The sequence below is a fragment of the Sycon ciliatum genome, chromosome 1 (assembly GCF_964019385.1).
Source record: "Sycon ciliatum chromosome 1, ocSycCili1.1, whole genome shotgun sequence".
Taxonomy (NCBI): Eukaryota; Metazoa; Porifera; class Calcarea; order Leucosolenida; family Sycettidae; genus Sycon; species Sycon ciliatum.
The window spans coordinates 46,403,543-46,425,923 of NC_088643.1; the positions used below are offsets into that span (position 1 = coordinate 46,403,543).

General features: G+C 46.3%; 1 protein-coding gene across 1 annotated transcript; it reads right to left on the minus strand.

The window, feature by feature from the left end:
- Positions 1-1,953: 1,953 nt before the first annotated feature.
- On the minus strand, positions 1,954-22,257 carry LOC135828920 (RUN domain-containing protein 1-like). The gene is made up of 22 exons (XM_065341356.1): positions 22,051-22,257; positions 20,587-20,736; positions 20,082-20,132; positions 19,421-19,510; positions 19,095-19,199; positions 18,596-18,681; positions 18,036-18,077; positions 17,675-17,717; positions 17,298-17,321; positions 12,556-12,622; positions 11,819-11,850; positions 10,979-11,164; positions 10,641-10,702; positions 10,134-10,214; positions 9,756-9,843; positions 7,281-7,385; positions 6,711-6,845; positions 6,131-6,223; positions 4,401-4,469; positions 3,874-3,902; positions 3,509-3,600; positions 1,954-2,875 (listed from the first exon to the last, which is right to left on the minus strand). Exons 2-22 carry the CDS (start codon positions 20,713-20,715, stop codon positions 2,751-2,753), a joined length of 1,734 nt encoding a protein of 577 aa, XP_065197428.1. The 5' UTR covers positions 20,716-20,736; positions 22,051-22,257; the 3' UTR covers positions 1,954-2,750.
- Positions 22,258-22,381: the final 124 nt, after the last annotated feature.

Genomic DNA, 22,381 nt, shown 5'->3' on the forward strand with positions numbered 1-22,381 from the left:
CTTCCCGTCACAATGTACCATTGCTAGCGAAATGGGAAATTGCGCATCGGAGCTTCAAGCTTCGATATAACAGTGTATACTTCAAAGCGCACACGACACATAAACACACGTGGGATAAACATATTCATTCCCATGCATGGATAACATTCTAGTCACGGGACAGGCACCTAAGTGTCCTGATAGCAGCAGGTCAGGCTATAGCCCAAACCCCGGAGCTGAGAACGGCTGCACTGTAAGTGGCTGCTGCCGCTGATGCCAGCCCCCCCCCCCCCCCCGGAATGACCCTAAGAGGGACGGCTACGTGCTGTCCGCCGTACGCCACGATGCGGAGCGCGAAACCTACGTCAACACACATGCTGTACCGAGCAGAGCTCCGGTACTGGAAAAGGCGCGAAACACACCTGCTAGAGAGGCAAAGCCCAGTCTTGAGCCAATACGATGAACAGCATCCGCCAGTCCAGACCTCCTCTGGCACTAACATCCACACTGCCGCTATGCTGAGTAGCTGGTGTCCGGTCCTTGACCGTCCTGTTGATCTGGTGGGGGAAGCATCTGGCTTCGGTTAGCATAGCCACGACCGGCTCGACTATATTGAGTCTGGTTGTACGGGCTGGTGTAAGGCTCGTACCGGGAGCCACCCCCGTACCTGCTGACCCCAGTACCTCGGAAAAACTGGCGTTCACCCGCTGACGCCCCTCCAGAGCCAGACTTGCCGTCGCTCGACTGCGGAGGAGCTCGAGCGTCCTTGTATTGTTTCACAACCAAGCCCCCTCACACCGGAACGCAGGGGTTTTATATGATTGGATTATAGAAGTATTCGACAAGAGTGTAGACAGGAGAACAGGACAACGACCACTCAAGACTAGACTAGAACAGAACAGAACAGAACTGAACAGAACTGAACAGAACTGGAGACCCACTGGAGCATGCGCTCTTCATGTGAGTGGCTCTCATCGCCAAGGGGAACGAGCGGGAAATACGAATAGTGAGTATACAGGTCGTAGCATACATACACCTATTACAAAGCGTGGCATTCAAAGAAGAAGAATCCCTGAAGTTTGCCCAAGGAGGACGTGTGACACCTGGAAGGGTCCAGAGCACTTGATTGGGTGTCCTTAATAATAATAATAATTCGCGGGATTCGCGTTGGCATCGCTTGAATGTTCAGAAACACACAAACTAGCCTTCGCTTCCGCAGGCCACCACTATGCCTATGCCTTGCACACCTGAGTGGCGAATGCAGACCTCACAAGTGAGTCAGGGGAGAGTAGGTGAGTCTCTCAACCAATCGGGCGTGTAACGGCCCATAACCCTGTAAACTGCATCCTTGTTACCCTCACTCCGAGCTGTGAGTACCCAGTTGACCGTGGGTGTCGGCGCAGTTCACCACGCATAAAGAGTCTTTACTCACGTAAAAAGTCTTTACACGCTCCCTGCTACCAGCGCGGGTCTCGAACTCGGGACCTCATGATTCGCAGGCAGGCCTGCAAACCAATCGGCCATATGCGTTGGCCTTGTATGTGTGAATGTGTGTGCGTGCGTGTGTCAGCGTGTGAGTGTGCCTGAGCCAAGCTCCTAATGTGCTCGATGCATGAACCAAGCTCCTAATGTGCACGTCTTGATAATTTTCTAAATCAGTTGCCTGATGAACGTAATACTGTAGAACGGGTAATTTTAGCGACTATAAATTTTAGCGTTTTCCCATTGTCAACCGGTTAGCGACGTTTTATTTTAGCGGTTTGCAGCGATTTTACTCACGGATCACCAGTGCACTACCATGTCTCAGCGGATTAGCGACTTAAGCGAAAATGAGTCGATCGCTAAATTCGCTAGGGTTTTTACGTCGCTAAAATTACCCGTTCTACAGAACGTGAAACTCAGAGTTGCGACACAGCTTCCAATCTCTCTTGCGTAATTTTCTAAATCATCGTTTCATAAAACACATACTTCAAGTACACGTACGAGTAATAATTATTATTCCATCTTCACATTATGTTTGCATAGGATATGTGGAAATGAGCAGTGAGAACCAGTGAATCAATCCCAGCCTGATCACCTTGAATACAATCATGTTCTTGATGATAAAAACACGTTTACTGATTTACTGACAGCAAATTGGATAAATATTAGAGCAAAGCTGAAAATGGGATGTTGTCTATTGGTTTATATAAGATGCTTGGAACTCTGAAATATCGCAGAAAACAGTAATCATGTCAGCTCTGGTGCCTTGCTAGAGTTTTGAAAATTTGAAATTGTAGTTCTCAGAAGCATAAACACAATCCACAGTACATGCATGAACAGCAGCAGGGTTTGAGAATCTGCTGTGATGTCATACATACATGCACCACGGCCACATTCCACTGGACCAAACAGTCAAACATCAAGTATCATTGTAAAAATACAGCTCAGGTACACAGAGATCCTGAGCCGCCGCGGACCCAACCCAACACAAGTCTAGCTACAGCATTCAAGCGCCCTGGCTGTCAAGTATGATTGAAGATGACGGAAATGACCCCGTACTACTGTTGAATGCCGGAAGCCGAAACTCTCCATTGCCCCTGCACTCTCACAATGCAGCGCATGGGCGGTGACAGTGGTGCATGACATCAAAATCGATAGCACAGCTGCATTCGGTACTCATTGCCTGCTGCTGTTGCTACTGCTACTGCTGCTGCTGCTGCTGCTGCTGCTGCTGACGGGCCGGGGGTAATGCTGCTAACGGGCCGGGGGTAATGCTCACTGATCATGTTCTATTCTCCTGGACTACTGACCAAATCTTCACTGCTGCCAGTGTTCAGACCAATGGGTGGCTCAATGGACAGATTGAATGTGAGTGACGACAATCTCTCCAAGTCCTTCACAACGCTTTTCAAGGCTAAAGCCACAGAACAGACAGCGTAAATCGAGACAATAACACTGGGTTGATGACATCACCTATAGCCGTGTTAGCAACGCCCGCATGTACACGGACGGTGTGCTCAGAGTGTGGTTCATCCAGGCTCAAGACGCAAGCTTCCACAATAGACACCAATCCAAGTCGCATTCAAGTCATGCAACGTCCATCGGTTCTTTTTACCCCGCCAGTCAAAGTGACCGTCGTGTGTGTGAGTGCGAGCACGATCACATGCTGGAATTTCCAACTCGGCATGTTTCCATATGTACATCCCCCAAACCCCTCAACATATGCACAAATGATTGAGGTGTGCTTCAGTGCTAAGTACTGGAATGATAGTGAATGAAATTTCCCCACCTAGAAGATACACGTTGTGGGTTACACATGCATACATTGTGCCATGCTTCACAAAAACCAAACACCAATTTGAGCATCGATTGATCACCTATAATCACTAGCACAGCTCCAGCATGACTTGCAGCAAAATGTTCGAAGCATCGACATCTGCTAAGGCTGGGGAGTGTGCATCCTAAAATGACAGTGTAAATTAAACCACATTGGCATCAACTACACACTATCATCAAAAGTAGTCATGTTTCAACTAAACTAACTTACACGTGCGAATACATGCCCAGGGCTGATAATTTCGCTGAGTCACCTCATCGGACGTAGCCACCATGTTGCACCATGCCGCTAGTAGGCCGTGACTAAACAGAAATCACAGATGGAACGTGCAGACGACAGCACAAGGAACAAGCATCAATCATTGAGAAGTGGACACACGTTTATCATTTCCGGCCCTCATTACACGTTGGCATTGCACGTGCACGTACATACACATGTTACTCACTCGGTGCTAATTGTCATTTCACAACCACTTCAAGAAGTAGTTCTTTGCCATCATGGTATGCATAGCAGTATAACATAGCAATCAATACACTCAGTGCAGCGATTCATTCACACCTAGCCACGTCACTTACTTCATACCAGCACACACCAAGCTGCGGAACTGAAAAGAGAAAAAAGCAAAGGTCAAAAGAAGACAGTTGGCAGGCAATCGTTTTGTAAACACCACAGATCTATGCACATGTAGAGAACAGTTCATGGCACACAAGACATCATGCTCACCAGTATGAACAAAGCAAGGGCTGTTGTATACTTATGTATACTTATCTAAACCTCCGACGGGAGAATTCCACATAATAATTATGATATGGTTCAACATGTTAGCCAATCAAGTGGCACAAAGCGATCAAAGAGTTGTATGAAAATCAGGTTCACGTGCCAATTTTTATCTCTGTCATGTGGTGTGAAGCTCTGCCGTGAAGACCCGCCCAACATAGCTACCAATTATGGTGGCAAGTTTATACCACATCATCAGTTCCAGCATACAATACGGTGACAGCAGTGCTAGTGTTCATGTAGCATCAGTGTGGCAGCACATTGCGTACTTAACAATGCAGGGACCTGACAACATCATAAATTGGCCACTGCCACTCGTTCTTACCTTGACATCAGGTGACTTGTAGGCTGTTTCGTGTGTGCGCTGTATATTCATCATACAGTCGAATAACCTCTGTAGGCATAGAAAAGAATACACCGAGTCCACGCCGGTATTACTGCATACCGTATTTTCCGGGGTATAAGCCGCACCGGGGTATAAGCCGCACCCCCTTTTTGAGGCAAAAAATTGACTAAAAGTTGGTATTCGGAGTATAAGCCGCACCCACAAACCAAGATTTTTCACACTCATTGACAATGGCCTTTCTACAAATTTATTATGGTTATGGAGCTAAATACCATGTTAGATCAGATTATGAAGTGTTAGTGCACCACAGGTTGCTGCAGAGATGTTGGTGTATTGCTGTGTTGACTACAGATCACTCCATGTCATCTGCACTATCTTCAGTCTCGCTGCCACTGATGTTGATCAGCAACACAGGCGCGAAGCTGAGTCGAATGACATGTCACATGACGTCAGCATGCATACTGATGTATGCTAAGCATTCATTCGCGCAAGCATATTCGGTGTATAAGCCGCAGGGGCGACAATGCCCTACCCTTATAACAATATTGCTATAACGATATTACCCCTATAACGATATAAAATGGCCTGACCAATCAACATTTTCCATTTTATAACAATATCTAGCAGGGAAGATGTAGAGCCCACTATCCAGGTAGGGCAAGCTTCACTTGATAAGTCGCTGGGACATGACGAAATGCAATGGGGGCACCAGTGGGCACCTTGCTGTGTACATAATGTGCATGTATGTCAGTTTTTCATGCTAGAAAGAGTGTAAAAAATGAACAAAATCCATGCATTATGACGTGTATGTATGAAATGAACCAGTTACCCATAACAATATTACCCTTATAACAATATTTCTTGGTCTGACGCAAATATCGTTATAAGGGTAGGTCGACTGTACTGACATGCAACGACCTGATGTTTAGCTACATCTAGTCTTCCAAATCGGGAGGTCCTTGGTTATAAAATATGAAACATCCGAGAGCGGAATGTATGCAATCAAGGTGAAAACTAGCAACACTGCCCATCAAACAAAGAATGTTAGCTATGGTGGTACAAGAAGACCATGGCGCAGCAATGGCACGGCTCACGTCATGGATGTGGGAAAAAACGAACCCTCATGTTGGCTTCGTGCTACTGTTGCACGTCCTGATTTTACTTTTTGTCCGCAGATCGAGTATCTTGCCGGTTACGATTGGTTGACAAATAACTATGTATAACCTGTCAGCCGTAGGTGAAATGTTGAAATTTCTTTTCAATGAAGTTGAAGTTTTCATCTCATTGTTACATGTCCATGATATCATTACCGTATTTTCCGGGGTATAAGCCGCACTTTTTTTTCGCTAAAAATCGGGTCAACGGAGTGATTTGGTTTGGCAGAAAAATATCGTTTATTAATTAATATAAGGGTAATATCGTTATAGAGGTTATTGTTATAAGGGTAGGTCGACTGTACCAATATTCTGTCAGTATAGTGCTTGCCGTGGCATGTTCTACTTGACTCATCTCAGAATCTTGGTTACGTTAGAGGTAGACAACTACGCCCTGGATTAACTTTTAAACTATCTGTATTCTCTATTTTAATTAGAGTCCTTGCCTCTTTATTCGAATTCCATTTCAAACAGGGCCTGGACTTCAATGAAACACACACAGGCATTACAACTGGATGATGCAGACCATTACATGCACAATCATTTTCTGTGTACCTGTCGAGGTGTAACCGCAACACCTCCTTCCAGGGGCATGTTGAATGCCGACGATAGTGTTCTTGCTGGTGTGGAGTTGTACTCATGTCCTTTCTGTAAACAAAAGTAGCACCATAACACCAACGACGACCGCAACAACAACAACAACAACAACAACAACAACAACAACAACAACAACAACAACAACAACAACAACAACAACAACAACAACAACAACAACAACAACAACAACAACAACAACAGCAGCAACAGCAGCAACAGCAGCAGCAACATCATTATTGGCAACAGGTCATAGTGAGAAGAAAGGCTTGAAACAACAATAGGAGGTCTGCAGGCTTTGCAACACCGTCAGTGGTTGGAAAACATTGCCAGAATGAACTACACTCAAATTGAAAATTATACTCTTCGCTAATGCTCATTGCTTAGTATCTACTTCGAAGTAGAGTATTGACATAAAAATTGGAGACTCCCCGTCGTGTTCCTGCAGACGCCGCATGCCGTATTACATACAGCTACTATAATGTATTCTCACTTGCCAAAAGAGAGATACGTGCCAATGTAGGAGAAGCACTAGATTTACCTTGAGAGCGTAGAACTGCTCGAAGACCTGCCAAACATGGTGGCGATTTCTTGGTGGAATGTTGACAGTCTCACTTGGCACAACTGTGCAGCTGAGGGTGTGCCAGCCCGGTACTAGACCAGTACCGACCAGTGGCTGTAGAACACACACACACACACACACACACACACACACACACACACACACACAAGCACATACACACACACGTGCATGCACACATGCACACACACACACAATCACATACACACACGTGCATGCACACATACACACACACACACACACACACACACACACAGACACACACACACAGATACACACACAAACACTCTCTGGTCATGGCTGGCTAGAACACACTCTCACCACCGCAGTCAGTGTTCTCACTGTTCCATGAGCATGAGAGGTTAGATATACCGTAACTCAAATTTAGACACACAGATGCATGCACAGAGTTGACACTAATATCCATGTAGAGCCTATAGGTAGAAGCGACTTCTGCAGCCTCACTGTTCACAGTGCATAAACATTGAGTGATGTGTATGTGTGTGAAAACTGAAAGGCACTCGCACATACCTCAATCAATCCATAGTGGAACACATCCATCAGTGAGCTGCCAAGGCGAAGACGAGCCAGCTTCACCAGTTCAATGGGCGGTGTTCGAATGGCAGGATGGGCAAGCTAATGTACAAAGAAAATGAATGCATATATAAACACATCAGCACTAAAACATAGCATATGTGTCTTGCGTACCCACCGGTATAGAAAAACACAATAGTCACACTTTGTGTGCAGCACAAAGCTGACTGGAGTGACAAGTTGAACGTGATGCAAAGTGGGTCTAGAACCCAGGTTACCCCTTACAGTAACCCTCGGGTCCAGGGCAGTTTGTGTACGCACTGCATGCCATTGCTGGTCGTCCAGAGGCACTTGGGGCTAGCAGGTTGCTACCTTGATACGGTATGCCCCCACATGAGCGCGACCCAAAACAGCGCCGTTGACTTCAGCGCCCCCCCCAAAAGCCCCATCCCCATAACTGGACATCCCCAAAACAGACCACCCCGTCAGCGCGCACGCTCAATACAGGTCGACTCATTTACACTCAAACCCAAAAGATGGACACTCGACTTGTCAAAGACTCAAATCATGATCAACTCGAAATGGCCAGTTCAGTATTGAAGGGCGATATTGCCTGGACTCAATTTATAATCAACTCTAGAAAGCAATGATGAACTAAAAAAAGCAATTATCGACTCAAAAACACCAGTTCAGTATTAAATGGCGATATTGCCTGGATGGACGTTAACAGGTCCAGATACAAATAGGTTGTAGTCCACGAACCACGAACCTTCCAAGTTGGAAGGTTGGTTTGCGCACTGGAGATGTGTTAGAGCTAGGTCTCGGGCCGCTGAATGTCTCAGTGGCCTGTCAGTTTCGTGCCCTATTATCGCACAGTCACTTTCTGACTGTTTATCATCTTGTTACAGTCGTGGATAGTTGCTGCACAAGTTCTAGGCCCCAGCGGCAAATGCTAGCACCCAAAGTAGCATAAAAGGGCCTTTTTGTGACTCCACACGATGCTAGCATAAACAGCAGCTTAGACAAAAGATATCATACTAAGTCCATATTCTTCGTGTTCCGTTGCATCCACAATATCTGCAGTTCACTCCTCTCTGACATGTTCTCCCTTCGCCGTGACTGCGCTCACACAGACAGAGTAACCCGCGGCCAAGTCAATTATTCCCTTTCCTTACCCATTGTGCAAGCTCAAGCTGGATACAGATCTATTTCATTCCTTGGTGCTGACCGCTTTAATGCGCTTCCCGAATCCCTTCGCACAAATCATATCCCCAATTCATTTCGCCAGGAACTTAACACTTTCATTCATCTTGGGCACCCTGTAAGAAGACCTTAGGGTCCGTTGGGAATGCCCAAGTAAAATAATAAAATACAATACAAAAAAAATACAGCAGTTTTTACCGGCATCCGATACATTTTTGGCAATTTTGGCATTCTGGATGTGGAATTCGGTCTAGATTACACTATGAAACTAGTATTACGGTACTACCACATTGATAATTGCATGCACTACATTCAATTTGTTTGCATTACCTAGTTGTGACCAAAACCCACATTGCCATTGGTACTTCTTGGTATTGGTATTTGCTCTTTTGTATTGCAAATATTTCCATAGCAACATGATGCCAACATCGCACCTTTAAAAACTCTTTTCACATACCTGCTTTGTGAGAATTCATAAATAGCACGGAACACCGTTTTCAACCCAAATGTTTCACCATTACCATTAATAGGTAGCATAATTCGTGTTGTCTAGCATCCAAATTAGCATCTTTCTGAGTTGTCAGCTAGCATCCCAAAAAGCATCTTGGCAACATTTAGCTAGCATCTGCCGCTGGGGCCTATGCAGCACAACTCGTTCTCATGTGTTTCTTCTCTTTTTTGCATATCTTTTTTAAGAACGGGTTTCCTCCTGATATCCACCATGGTAATACTAACATCAAGAGTACATAAAACTGGTTATGCACGCTTGCTAACATGAGCCTGCACATTATGGGTCACGTGTGTAATGAGCTGGCTTATATTCGGACGTTAACGTAATTGGTCGCGCCAAAATGGGGCGTGCAAGAGATGAGACGAGCTGTAGTGACACCGTGTCACATTAGGTCGCGCTGTACTGGGGGTGCTAATATGAACACGCGCCGTTTATGGTTGCGCTGTTTTGGGTGTAAATCCTTGATACGGCGTGCATGTTGCAGATCATGCATCACATACACTGTAGGACCTCCAAACTCGGGATTGAGGCATAGCCCTGGGTACTACGGACTTGGGTTATCTACCTGTATGCTAACAGTTACCAGTCACCCATGTACAGTGCTGGCAACTGAAATCCAACCCCTGAGCGGTGCACTCACATTGCAAAGACCCAACACGGGATAGTAAACTACGAAATAGAGACCGGCACAGAATGTGAAGCGGGCATCGCTCAGCCGGGTTGGATTTCAGTTGCCAGCACTGTACATGTACGCTCACCACATCATCCTCCGGACTGCTGTTGACCTCACTAGCCACCAGTGTTAGAATATCATCGACAGCCTGCTTCACTTTCTGACACAGTGCCCTGCAACACAATGTACACCCATACACGCATGCACACACACACACACACACACACAGCACAGTCATTGTGACACACACAGCACAGCACAGTCATTGTGACACACACACAGCACAGCCATTGTGACACACACACAGCACAGTCATTGTGCTAAACAATACAGACCGGTAGAAGTCAAACAAGATACATCAAACACGGGGGGGGGGGGGGGGGGGGGCACCGCTCTCCAAACTCCAAGCCAACACAAAACAGTATTCGATATTCAACATCAGCTGATGGGCATCACAACTCACCGACAAGCTTCCTTTCGCAGTTCATCACCACGTTGCGCTAGTCCAATACCACAAAGGAACCGAGCAAACCACTGGATACTACTGCAGAGTTACACAGGACAAAAGCACAGCAGCCGAACCTAAAAATCGCCAATGCCCTATCGCTTTCTTCCTTATTTCTAATTTCCCCTATTGTTGAGCTTTCCATATAATTCCTGCTGATCTTGATGCTATTATCACTTCCTTTCTCGACTTCTCTTCTCTGTTGTACTAGGTTGGCCAATACCATGCTCCTCATGTTGGCAACGTTCTCTCTCTCTCTCTCTCTCTCTCTCTGTGTGTGTGTGTTCACATGTTGTAATCGATGCAAACACAAGTTTTCGCTACGTGCAAAACGCCCACCCCTCCCCCCCCCCCCCCATACTCCGAATATTAATTTCTCACTCTCTCCCATGCCCCAAGACTTCCTGGACTAGCAATCCACTGTACAGTAGTTGTCACAGACATACAAAACAAGCGGAAACCTACCTGACGGCTGCATTCCTCAGGATTGTTTGTCCCTTGTCATTCAAATACTCGCGCTTTTGGTGCTGTGCAAATACAACAAGCATGCAGCATTCATTGCATACAACACCTAAGCCAAGGTAGGTTGATTCACCGCCTAGCCTTCGTTAGAGCAAGCATGAGTAAAACCCTGACTAACAAAAACAAGACGGATAGACCATGAAAACGTGCAAATATGGCTACAAGAAACGCGATGCCGACCTGGAAATAATGCCTCAGTCACACAATTCATGCACAAGATAATCTACACTTTGTGCGACGTAATAGCCACATTCACACATGAATGTACACTTATAGCATACATTTCTGTCACGCAACAAGGTTTCTTCCGTAGCACCGTCCACCGCTTCCTCATCCTCATCCTCGTCCTCTTCTACCAACGCACAGGGAACGTGCTTGCGATCCAGTTGGCCGACCCCTTCATTCCGCGTTGCTTTGCCTTTGGTTCGGGCAGCAGGTTTACTGCGTGTGGGCTCTGTTCTGACAACCTATGGCACAGCACAATGGCAGCAGTGGATAAAGACAACCTATGGCACAGCACAATGGCAGCAGTGGATAAAGGTAACTTTGTAGCAATGCAGTAGAACTATCTGTTATTAACTAATCAAACTGAACACTGTGAACAGGCCGATGTTCCGACCTCTAGCAACCCTGGATGAATGCAGACAAAAGTTAAAGGTAGGTGGATTCTGCAAGGAGCAGAACCACCGTGCATGCACAGTGGTAGCAAGTCAAAAGCAACCCCAGGAGCGGTGCGCTCGCTCTGCACCAACACAGCACACGGCCTCACCAACCTCAACGCATATGCGGTGCATAAGCGTATCTACAACTGCTGTACTGTACGCACGACGCATCTTGCAGTTCCACCATGAACACGGGGAGCTCCGGAGGTTAACAACAGTACAACGGTACACACCTATGCCGTTGTAAGCGCACACACGCAAGACCAGAGAATGTATCAAGGAGGTATTCACGCTTTGCTGGCATCCATACAGCTCGCTAGGATTAGTTTTAGCCCAGCGGCATTCGTACGTACAAATCCCGGGATCGCATTTCATTTGCCATCACCAATGTAGCAAAGAATAATAATAGTAGAAAACATCAGCAAGTCAGTAGCTCAGTACTACAGTGACTGGTCTTACCTCGTGATTACCAACTGGAAGTCCAGAGTTCTCTGCCGCACAGTAAAAGAACACGAGACCAAGAAAAAACATGGTTCAACAGCTGCCATCCTAACTCCGAGTCTCTCAGTCAAAGAAATCTCAAATACGGAAATAGTAACTCCAAACGGTCGCGTCAACCGATCAGCCACAGCCAGAATTGGGGGTCATGCAATGGAAATTGTTGCTCACCACTGTAATCATCATAAACACATGACGGATCAACGGATCAGCCACAACCAGATTTGGGAGTCATGCAATAGAAATTGTGAGGTGCATGCTCACCACTGTAATCATCATAAACACATGAAAGTGCAAGAGGTTGAAGAGGTGCTGGTGCCAGGAAAGAACTCATGATACAGTCCAGAGTGGGAGAAGTAAGTACATATGCTGCAAGAGGAGACTGTCAGTTGTAAGTGCTAAGACTACAACACAACCAGGCGAGAATGTACAAACCAGCAATAGTGAGAAGAGTACAATAGTCAATATCTACATGTGTATGTATATCAATCAACACAGGCGCCGGGTATGGTGACAGTGAGCATACTGTTATATCAATCAACACAGGCGGGTATGGGGATAGAGCATACTGGCATGAGTCGACAATCTTGATAGCAGCCAATACAATGATATTGTACATGGTGTGAAATGCAAGCTCCAGCATATTTCAGCGCTTTGCCAAGGTGCACCTTCCCACATCTATCTACCTGGGACAGTACCTTTCAGAAACGCCACATATCTCTCCAAGTCCTCAACCTGACTGGCAAGAATCCGAATCTGCTGCTCCTGTATATGCACAGTATGTACAGGCATAGCAGAAGGCAGGTTTCAAATTGCCAATGACTGTTGGGACAGTCTTCCAAAACATGACAACACAGAATTCGTAAAAAAAAAGACAACTTTTGTCGCAAGCGGCTATGTTGTCCCTGCCCTTTTGGCACGTGTGTGCCCCTTTTGGCACGTTGGTGCGGACCGCGCGCGGTCTGCGCCGGTTTCATGATTATCGTACATGTTCTTGTTGTTGTGCGCATGCTTGCATGCTTATCGTGCGCATTCTGGTTGTTTTGGGTGCCTTCTTCCTGAGACTCTCCTTGGAGTAAGACGAAAATAATCTGTCCTCTGAGTGTGGCGTGCGTGTGATGTATGACTAAGAGAGTAATCGGAAGGGCTATCGCCGAGGATTAAAACCCCCCGACGAGAATTGGGGGTGGGTTTTAATCCTCGGCGATAGCCCTTCCGATTACTCTCTTAGTCATACATCACACGCATGCCACACTCAGAGGACAGATTATTTTCGTCTTACTCCAAGGAGAGTCTCAGGAAGAAGGCACCCAAAACAACCAGAATGCGCACGATAAGCATGCGCACAACAACAAGAACATGTACGATAATCATGAAACCGGCGCAGACCGCGCGCGGTCCGCACCAACGTGCCAAAAGGGGCACACACGTGCCAAAAGGGCAGGGACAACAGCTAGCCTGTCGCGAGCTGCGCGGGCTCGAGCTGCAGCAAATGCGAAGCGCGACCCACGAGCACGATCCAAACTGTCTCACGTGTGTGTGACTAGACTGTGTGTTGAATCTGTTGACATGACCTGTACCTACATGATCTGATGATCGCCCCCTTCGATTATTTATTTCCGTTCTACTCGACAATTTCAAAAATCAGTGCCATTGGCTTTGCCCTTGAAATTTGAAATCTCGTGCCTTATTCTTTCCTGGGGACTGGTGTTGGATATTCAACGGGCAGGATGATGGATGAAGGAGATGATGGCCTAATCTTGGCTGCGCGCATTCTCATTTTCGCGTGGCCTGCCACTAGCGTTTCGCAGATTCACAAAGGGTGTCACAGGCATAGCTGGAGGAAGAAATGTGGGAGAATCGGTTGCACAGTGCAGATCAACCCAACCATTTCGTTGTTTAATGTTTACTTCGCACATTCAAATGGGATGACCACCCAATAAAATTTCCGAACGTGACTTCATTTTATTGATTTTTCCGCATTATACCACAGTTTGTTCTTCACGTTATTTTGCTTCAACTTTTGAGGTATGAATTCCTTAAAACTGCAGACGCGACATGCAACCTCCATACTGACCAGGCTGTGTCAACATCAGGTGCTTGTTTGACTTTGTCCGTTAGGCCGAGTTTGCATAGATATTGTGATGGCGTCAAAGACAGTTAAAGATTTTGTTGGTCATGTGTTGGGGGCATTGTCCCAGCCGAAACTGAATGCAAGTTTAAGAAGGACTAGGCCTACAGTCCATTCAGAAAAAGATGGACTTCTAGCTTTCGGCCATAAATGGGTCAAAAGTTGAGTTTTTTTAGAATTTGTTTCTGCAATCCCCTATGGAATCCTCTTCCAATTATGTTTCTAAGTCTATTTCTCCAAAAAGCAAGCCATAACGAGAATAGTATTTCGGCCAGGTTTTGCCCCAAGAGCACTGAGTTGGGAAAGACAATCAAAATCCAGGCCGTTTGATCCTGCCTGCAACAGTGCATTGTACGGTTCGAACCCCAGTTCAGGTACCCTTTTTGGACCCTTTTTCAAATTTCAAACTTCGCAGCACTGCACTGTATACGATAAAATCTTGAAAAATCGCCAAATACGGGAGCTCGCCAGAGCCAGGGCCCATCTTTTTGTGAATGGACTGTAGTGAGTTAGGATCAGAAGTGTCCTGTGGGTCTAGCCCTCTGCCCCTCTGCGGCAAGCGCAAGCCTGAAAGTCCGACGGAAAGTCTGCACTGCATTGCGGACGCGAGCACTGATGACACCTGTAGTCGGTCAGGCGCGCCGAAAGTGCTCCGCAAATTGGGCAGCGCTGCTGTAACAGCTAGCGCAAACGATTGTGCGCACCAGGATCTGGTGGAGAACTGTGCTCTTCACGGATTTCAAACAAGAAATTCGCCAAGACCTCACGACTATCGCAGAAGAACTGGTCCAAGCTCTAGACAAACGTCTCACAGTTGCCGAGAAGCTCCTCGCGGAGCACGCTATCGACCTCATTCGTCTAAATGCAAAGACACGCAAGCTGAAAAGCACTGTAGAAAGACAGGTCCAGAATGTTTCACAAATCGAAGATGGAGCTCGTTCCGCCATTACAGAACGTGAGAAGAAACTGCATGACGTGACGTCTGGACAGCCAGACGCCAGCACTGATGCACAACAGCAAAAAAATGGCAGGTACTGCTAAAACCATACGGGATCTGGTCGAAGAGGCAAGTGAACAGCGAAGATGTGCTAATAGTGTGATCCTGCGCGGGATCACGGAGAACGCATGCGAAGACCTGAAACGTACTGTTTCTCACCTGGTGCCGGATTTGGACATCGGTGATCTCCTTGCGGCAGAGCGCATCACTCCCAGACGCCAAACGGAGTAGTCGCTCCTGGTGCGCGCCACCCTCACCAGCCAGGGCAAAGCCAAACTGATGCGCAACAAGACGAAGGCTAAGCACAATGACGTAAATGTGTACGTGTCACACGACCCGACCAGGGGAGAACAGGAACGCCGACGTGCTTTGGTACCCCAGTACAAGGCCCTGCGTTAAAGGCATTACATGCCATCTGCCAAAAGTCACAATAACCCAGAACGATAAGAGCCTCACCCCCAGTGAAGTTGAAGATCTCCTAAAAGACCAAGAGGCTACTCTCGTCTTGTGTATGAATTTGCAGCTGCCTACTCCGTCTTTCCGTCAGCCGTCTGTACCATCATCATCGCCCCTGAACCAGGTTGTCAATGTCATGCAAGATAACTTCTACGGTGCAAAGGTAGGGGTGAAAAGATTGCTGAAAATTGCTTATCAATTACCGATATTTGTTAACATTGAGTTGTTGGTTATACAGAACCGACTCTGTCCAGGTGATCACTTTTATGGAAATAGTGCTAGATTCCTGCCTTTTGTGAGAGAATAATACCGAATCACGTCAATAGAATGAAGCCACAGGGCACAAGAGTAAGTGACAAGTAATCACCTTCATTGTTTCACCCCGTATGCACAGGTGATTTACCTACAACAGCCTTTCTGCCAGTCGATGATTAATGGTAGAGAAACAAGTACCGCCTGCACACTGATCTCGGCACTGAACATCTACTATTGGCTTAAAATGAAGCAGGCGTTTCCAGCCTCCACCTCTGACGTTGCCGATGCATTCGTGCAATGCATTCGAAGCGGCGATGCTGCATACGACAAAGCAAATGTTGGCGGGAAATTCCTCAGTCTATGATGCTATTCATCTGCTGGAGCACACTGGCATTCGACCTCGTCCGCGTCCAGACTTCGGTCTGAGAAGTGTAGAATCCTTGGCTGAAAGGCTATCCTCGTGTTGTGAGGAAGCACAGAGCAATGTGTGTGTTCTTGGTGGCGTTTTGGTACAGAATCCATTCTCTGTGTCAATTGTGTTTTATCGTTGTGGCACAGTTGTATTGTTTGACAGTCATATTCATGGTTCCCATGGTGCTGCTGTGGCTATTCTCCCACACACCTGCATGGCTTGACGCATCAAAGTTTGATAGTGCACAGGACGGCCCAAATCAAGGATTGCTCATCTTTGTCTGTTCAGTATTTACTTCAAGTAACTGTACACCTTTCCTTAGCCATTACTCCTCCCCCAATAGCTGAGCTGTGTGTACAGAAAAAATGTGTTGTCTCTGCTAACTGTTTGGTGCTGTTCCTCATCAAGGTGTGAACAATGCCACATAATCTGTTCACTATGCTGTGGTCGTTGTTATAAAAATAACGAAAATAAATAATCGAAGGCGATCATGTAGGTGCAGGTCATGTCAACAGAGATTCAACTGTCACTGTCAGATTCAACACACACAGTCTAGTCACACACACGTGACACAGTTTGCGTCGCGCTCGTGCTCGTGTGTCACGCTTCGCATTTGCTGCAGCTCGAGCGCGCCCATGAGTCGCGCGCACGCGCGCGCGCAGCTCGCGACAGGCTAGCCGCTTGCGACAAAAGTTGTCTTTTTTACGAATCAAGTCTATGATGTCATGTTTTGGAAGAATGTCCCAACAGTCATTCACGTTTCAAATTAAAGTGATGAATGTCTCATTACTCATTGATTGATGTGGGAAAGAAACGAGAAGTGTAAAATTGTGAAATTTCCCAAGTAACCAAACCAGTTCTGCATACATAGCTAGCTATAGAGTATGCAGGTAAGGATGAGTCCAGGAGAGAATTTAGAGGTCCTGGATTCCTGGAGAGCCTGTAATGCAGCACATGGGATAGCCATGCGAAGACCGGCCTCTGTGGCAAGCGGTCCCAGGGACCTGACAAAACCACGTGCAGTCACTCAGTGTGTACTGTAATGGGTTGCGCCGACAGTTTGTCCTTTCATAATGCTAACTTGCCAGAGCTGGCAGGTATGGGTGACGATAGAACGCAAACACATGTCATCATAAGTTCATAACACACAGCGGGGTGAGCAATCACATCACCCTATATACAAACATACCTTTGACCTTGCTGGCCTGGTAACCTGTACAGTGAAAACATACATGAAACGCCAATAGTGACCGTAGTGAGCGACACAATCATACCAGTGGTGTAAACCATTTTCAAGAAGGCAAGCCTTGTAACTCCAAACTGCTGCTAACCCATAGGCCAAACCTGTACATTGTACCATATCTATGGAAGAGATACTAAGAATTTTTGTGGAATACATCATCAGCGGCGCTGTCCTTGAGACCAACAAGTCCAAAAAAAACGTTGCCGCAAGGGATGCAGTGTGGCTATGCCACCCCAGCACCTGCTACCTGTTGCACTGCTCTGCTTGGTCAAGTACACATGGATATACACCGTAAGTAGTGAGCTATCTACTGTTGTTTTTACCTCGTGTACCACCGAGTCGACACTTTGACGAACTTCATCGACACTACCAGCAGCAAAGCACACAAACAGACGCTATTGCGATCATGCACAACTGCATGCATAGCGATACGCATTTTGATTTGAAGATGTGGAATACACACAGTAGGTACAGTGTACGGTAAGAACTTGGCCTTAGCATGTTTCCTAGACTGTTCATGAAGTTTATCACATGGCCTCATCTGATCAGGTTTTACATGCTGGAACTGATGTGAGACTAACATGAAGACACACAGCATGCAGGGGATCAGGTAACACATGTACCATACATCTACCGACAGTGTGGCAGCGCATGTGCATATGCACATGTGCATGCATGTCTCACCTCATTGCTTCCATTATGTCAATGTTGATGTTGAGTTTCGACCTGACAACAAAAGCAAATACACAGCAGGGCAGCTGGAACTTTCAGAAAAGCCGAGCCAAGTATCCAAATAGTGAGCGATGCGAGTATGGGTGATGCTTCACACGTAACTTCAGTCGCAAGAACGATTAGTCAAGATATAACAATCCGGATACGAAGTGAGAAAGTCACCGCTGCATCCTGCATCTGACGGGGCCCTTTCGTACTTCTACATGTATAATGCTATTCATTTAACCAGTACATGACTAAGTTGTAATCAAGCATGGCACAGTCAATTTATGGAGCTTTCCTTGGCGGTGGCATTGGCCAAGAAAAACAATTCTCTGTCCAACACACCAAGGCAATGCTGTCCGTGATGTGGGCACAGCAAACTACGCTCCCATGCCATGATAATACCAACAAAAGACTCCCGTCTTCAGCCACATCAAAACTCCACAGCTGCAGTTCTGGCCTTACAAAAGAGTTCAATAACAATGCATACGCTATTTCACATGCCTGTGATATGCACACCGCAACCTTACTTTAGCCCATCGATGAGCGCCCGTTGGCGTTCCGCCAACTCAGGATCAAACTGTGTTTGCAAATCATTAGCTCTCTGCTGTGAGTCCTGCCGGTTACAAGTAATCAAGAACAAGAAACACAAGAGCAATATATTCTTGTGGGGAAGGTGAGCGCACATAAGATGAAAAGAAGCTGAACATCATAGCGAACTAAGAATGTTAGCTTTGACAAGATGGTGACGAATGACAAAGGACCACTAAATAGGACGGCCAAGGTTCACTTCAAGAACGCAAAACACCAACCACCCAACTTGGGAGGCTCATGTCATCAAAAAGAGGGGAAGTAACTACTTGTTATTGCCGTTTGTTAGTCCACCACAAATTCCATTCTACATAACTTTTGCAGTATACAAAGAGATAGCGCCGTCCGGTCTATCTCACTTTGTGTTTGTAGACAACAACACACACATTCACACACAAACGGAGCCGGGGCCAATGAGTAGCAGCTGTCAGTCCTTACCATTGAGTGGCGCTCCAGTTCGTCCAATTGGAACTGCAGTTGCTGGATGAGATGCTGCTGGGTTGCCTTCTGGTCACGCAGCCGCTCTTCGTAATCTTTCTCACTCTGGATAATCAGCCGGATATTATGTGGAGAACATGCCACTAAACACCCTGTACTGCTCTTCACTAAACACACACAGGTACATGAGCGAGTACACTAGCGAGTACACTAGCAGTACAGTCTGTCTGGAAAGTTAGGACATAGCACATAGTAACCATCACAAGGTCATTGCTAAGACAACATCACACCTCCTTCATGCATATAGGTTCAATGATTAGGCTCACCAGTAGCTGGAGCAAATTGGACGACTCCTCTCGGGTCCGCACATCAGGACATCCATGTGAGGCCACCTCTTCCAGACTCATAAGCATTTTCTACACATTATCAGAACAAATAGAAGACATGCAACTCCTATTATAGCTAAGTCAACCCACCAAGAACACAAGACAGAAAGAGCCCTGCTTTGGTGCACACGTGATGAAATAAAACACGTTTTAAAAACTCCAAACACGTTGACATGTGGCATGGTTATGTCTGAGCCTCTGTGGCACTAATATTGTTTATAACTTTACATGATGAAGCCTCCACAAACCTCTCCTGCCAGTAATATAAACATGTATGTGTGTGTGTATGTATGTATGTGTGTGTGTGTGTGTGTGTGTGTGTGTGTGTATATGTGTGTGTGTGTGTGTGTATATATGTGTGTGTGTGTGTGTATATGTGTGTGTGTGTATATGTGTGTGTGTGTGTATATGTGTGTGTGTGTGTATATGTGTATATGTGTGTGTGTGTGTGTGTGTGTGTGTGTGTGTGTGTGTGTGTGTGTGTGTGTGTGTGTGTGTGTGCGTGCGTGTGCGTGTGTGTGTGTGTGTGTGTGTGTGTGTGTGTGTGTGTGTGTGTGTGTGTGTGTGTGTGTGTGCGTGTGTGTGAAGAAGCAGTGCTTACCTCCCTGTCATCTGGGTCTGCAGCAACAATTTGCTTCAGTCTGAACTGAACCTAAGCGAAAAGAAAAGAAAGCATATTTAAAATAGAAGACATCATTAGGAAAGCGAATCAGTCGCCGTAGCAATGCCCGGGTTGTCATGGACATACGGTCACTCTTTGCAAAGGAGTGTATCATCACGACCATGGCGTGCATTCAAGGTAGCGTCCAAAAAATAGAACTGTAAAAGAGAAAGAGGAAATTGTGAACATCTTGTCAAGGAAGGTCGTTTTGTTGTATGGCACCATGAACTATTGGGAGATAATTACAGTGAAGCAAGGTACAGGAAGCTAAAGGAGCTTCATCACTTCACCGACACTGCCGCATGAGAAGAATATCAGCGGAGTCATATGACGGTTACTTTGTAACACTGTTTTTATTTCGATGCAGGTTGTATGCGATCTGCACTTTTTCAGTAGACAAGTATATCATTTCCACAGCCGACAATGCAGTTGAATCAATTCCTACCTGGGCAAAGTGAGTAGTGAGCGACAGGAGAGACCGTGTGAGCTCGGCGTGTTCATCCTGCAGCTGCTGAATACGCTCTGCTCCTTCGCTCTCTGGTGCCTCGCTGACACTCAGCACCTCCAGCGACATTTTCAAAGCAGCGCTCACAGCCTGGGCAGAAACCAGGATAGGAAGGCAAAGACTATAACCCAACCAACCAATCACTCGGCCCTGATCGTCATCTCCGTGCGTGCATACTAAACTATACTCCATTTTCCTCTACCAGAAATTATTCCCGTAACTATGCAGAAGACGTTACTTCAGTAACATCTGGCGCTAGCCAGGGTCCACACAGCTTTAATTTGGTGTTTGTTTGTTTGTGTGTTTGTGTCACGCCTGGCACTATCTTGTATCTGTCCCGTACCGTACCGTACCATCAAACACAGCTGGCCACATACAGCTGGCCGCAATATTCAAATAGGGCTTTCAAACGCAAGATCATAACGTGAAGCAACTTGGAAGAATGGGTATGAATGCGAAGTGTATGGGGGAATGCATGTAGGGCGATAGTGCGGGTTCGAATCCCAGGATATGCCTGAAAAAATTGGAGAATTGAAAAATTTATAACATCCCTATGCTTTTTTGCCATCATCAAGGCGGTAGACGGTGTCGTATTACCCTCGACCGTACCTGTCCCGTACCGTACCATCAAAGACGGCTGGCCACAATGCATATTCAATTACGGCTTTCAAATGCAAGATCATAACGAGAAGCAACTTGGAAGAATTAGTATGTATGCGAAGTGTATCGGGGGATGCATGCAGGGCGTTAGTACGGGTTCGAGTCCCAGGTTATTGTCTTTTAAAAAAAGGAGAAATTTATAACATCCCTATGCTTTTTTGTCTAGGTCATCAAGGCAAAAAAGCATAGCGTAGGGCCCTGAGCTTCCAAGCTCTCTCGTTTTAAATTAATTGACTAAATTTCTACATACCCCTCCCCCCTCCCAGTGGAGACTTGCCAGCGTATGTACCGGTATGTGTGGAAACAAAGAGCACATTTTTACACACTGAGCCGACACTGGGTAGCGAACCGACGGTACCGTACTACTAACATTAGCACATAATGTCATTTTATCGTTGATACATGTACTCTGGTGATAGTGAATACGTACCAAATCATTGTGCCATGGATCTGTCTTCTTCATAATTATAATTTAAAATTACTATGGCGGTCATTCAACCGCTGCAATGCCTGCAGTAGTCTGGACGCTCCGCACAAGAGCACAATTGCACTCTTACTGGCCCAGAGAAATATTCCATAGCACCACTAATATACGAAGAAGTTGCGGATATTAATTCCCAGTTCACAATTGCATTCACAAGATGATTGAAACACATTAAATTTGTACTATGATTTTAGTGACATTGGAGGATAATAGACTGTCCACAAACAAACTACACGAGCACAATTAAATCAAACACTCACTTGCTAGTCACACAGCTGGGTGCGCTCACACCAAGTTGTCCGTATCCGAAACGTTGGATAGCGAGCGACTCTCCCTCTCCGTGTTGACAGATAGCGCAAATGCCCAACGAAGAAGTGGACAGAACTACTCAGCCATGTAGCATTTTACAGGATGTTAGACTTCACAACACTCTTCCGCCTTAGTTGTGTCATGTGCATGTGCCACGACAGTCGACAGGCACATGACTGCGACCCACCCTGCACGCCGCGCCGGAATGCCACCGCGTACCGGTCCAGCCGGGTACGCGTAGATCTAAAATACAACACTCAACAGTACTACAAGTCAGGCGCT

Coding starts and splice junctions, on each gene's coding strand:
- LOC135828920 (XM_065341356.1), bottom strand. CDS start 20,715: ATGTCGCTGGAGGTGCTGAGTGTCAGCGAGGCACCAGAGAGCGAAGGA. Junction 20,133..20,586: donor TCACTACTCACTTTGCCCAG/GTAGGAATTGAT, acceptor CTTTTCGCTTAG/GTTCAGTTCAGACTGAAGCA. Junction 17,322..17,674: donor TCGACTCGGTGGTACACGAG/GTAAAAACAACA, acceptor TTCACTGTACAG/GTTACCAGGCCAGCAAGGTC.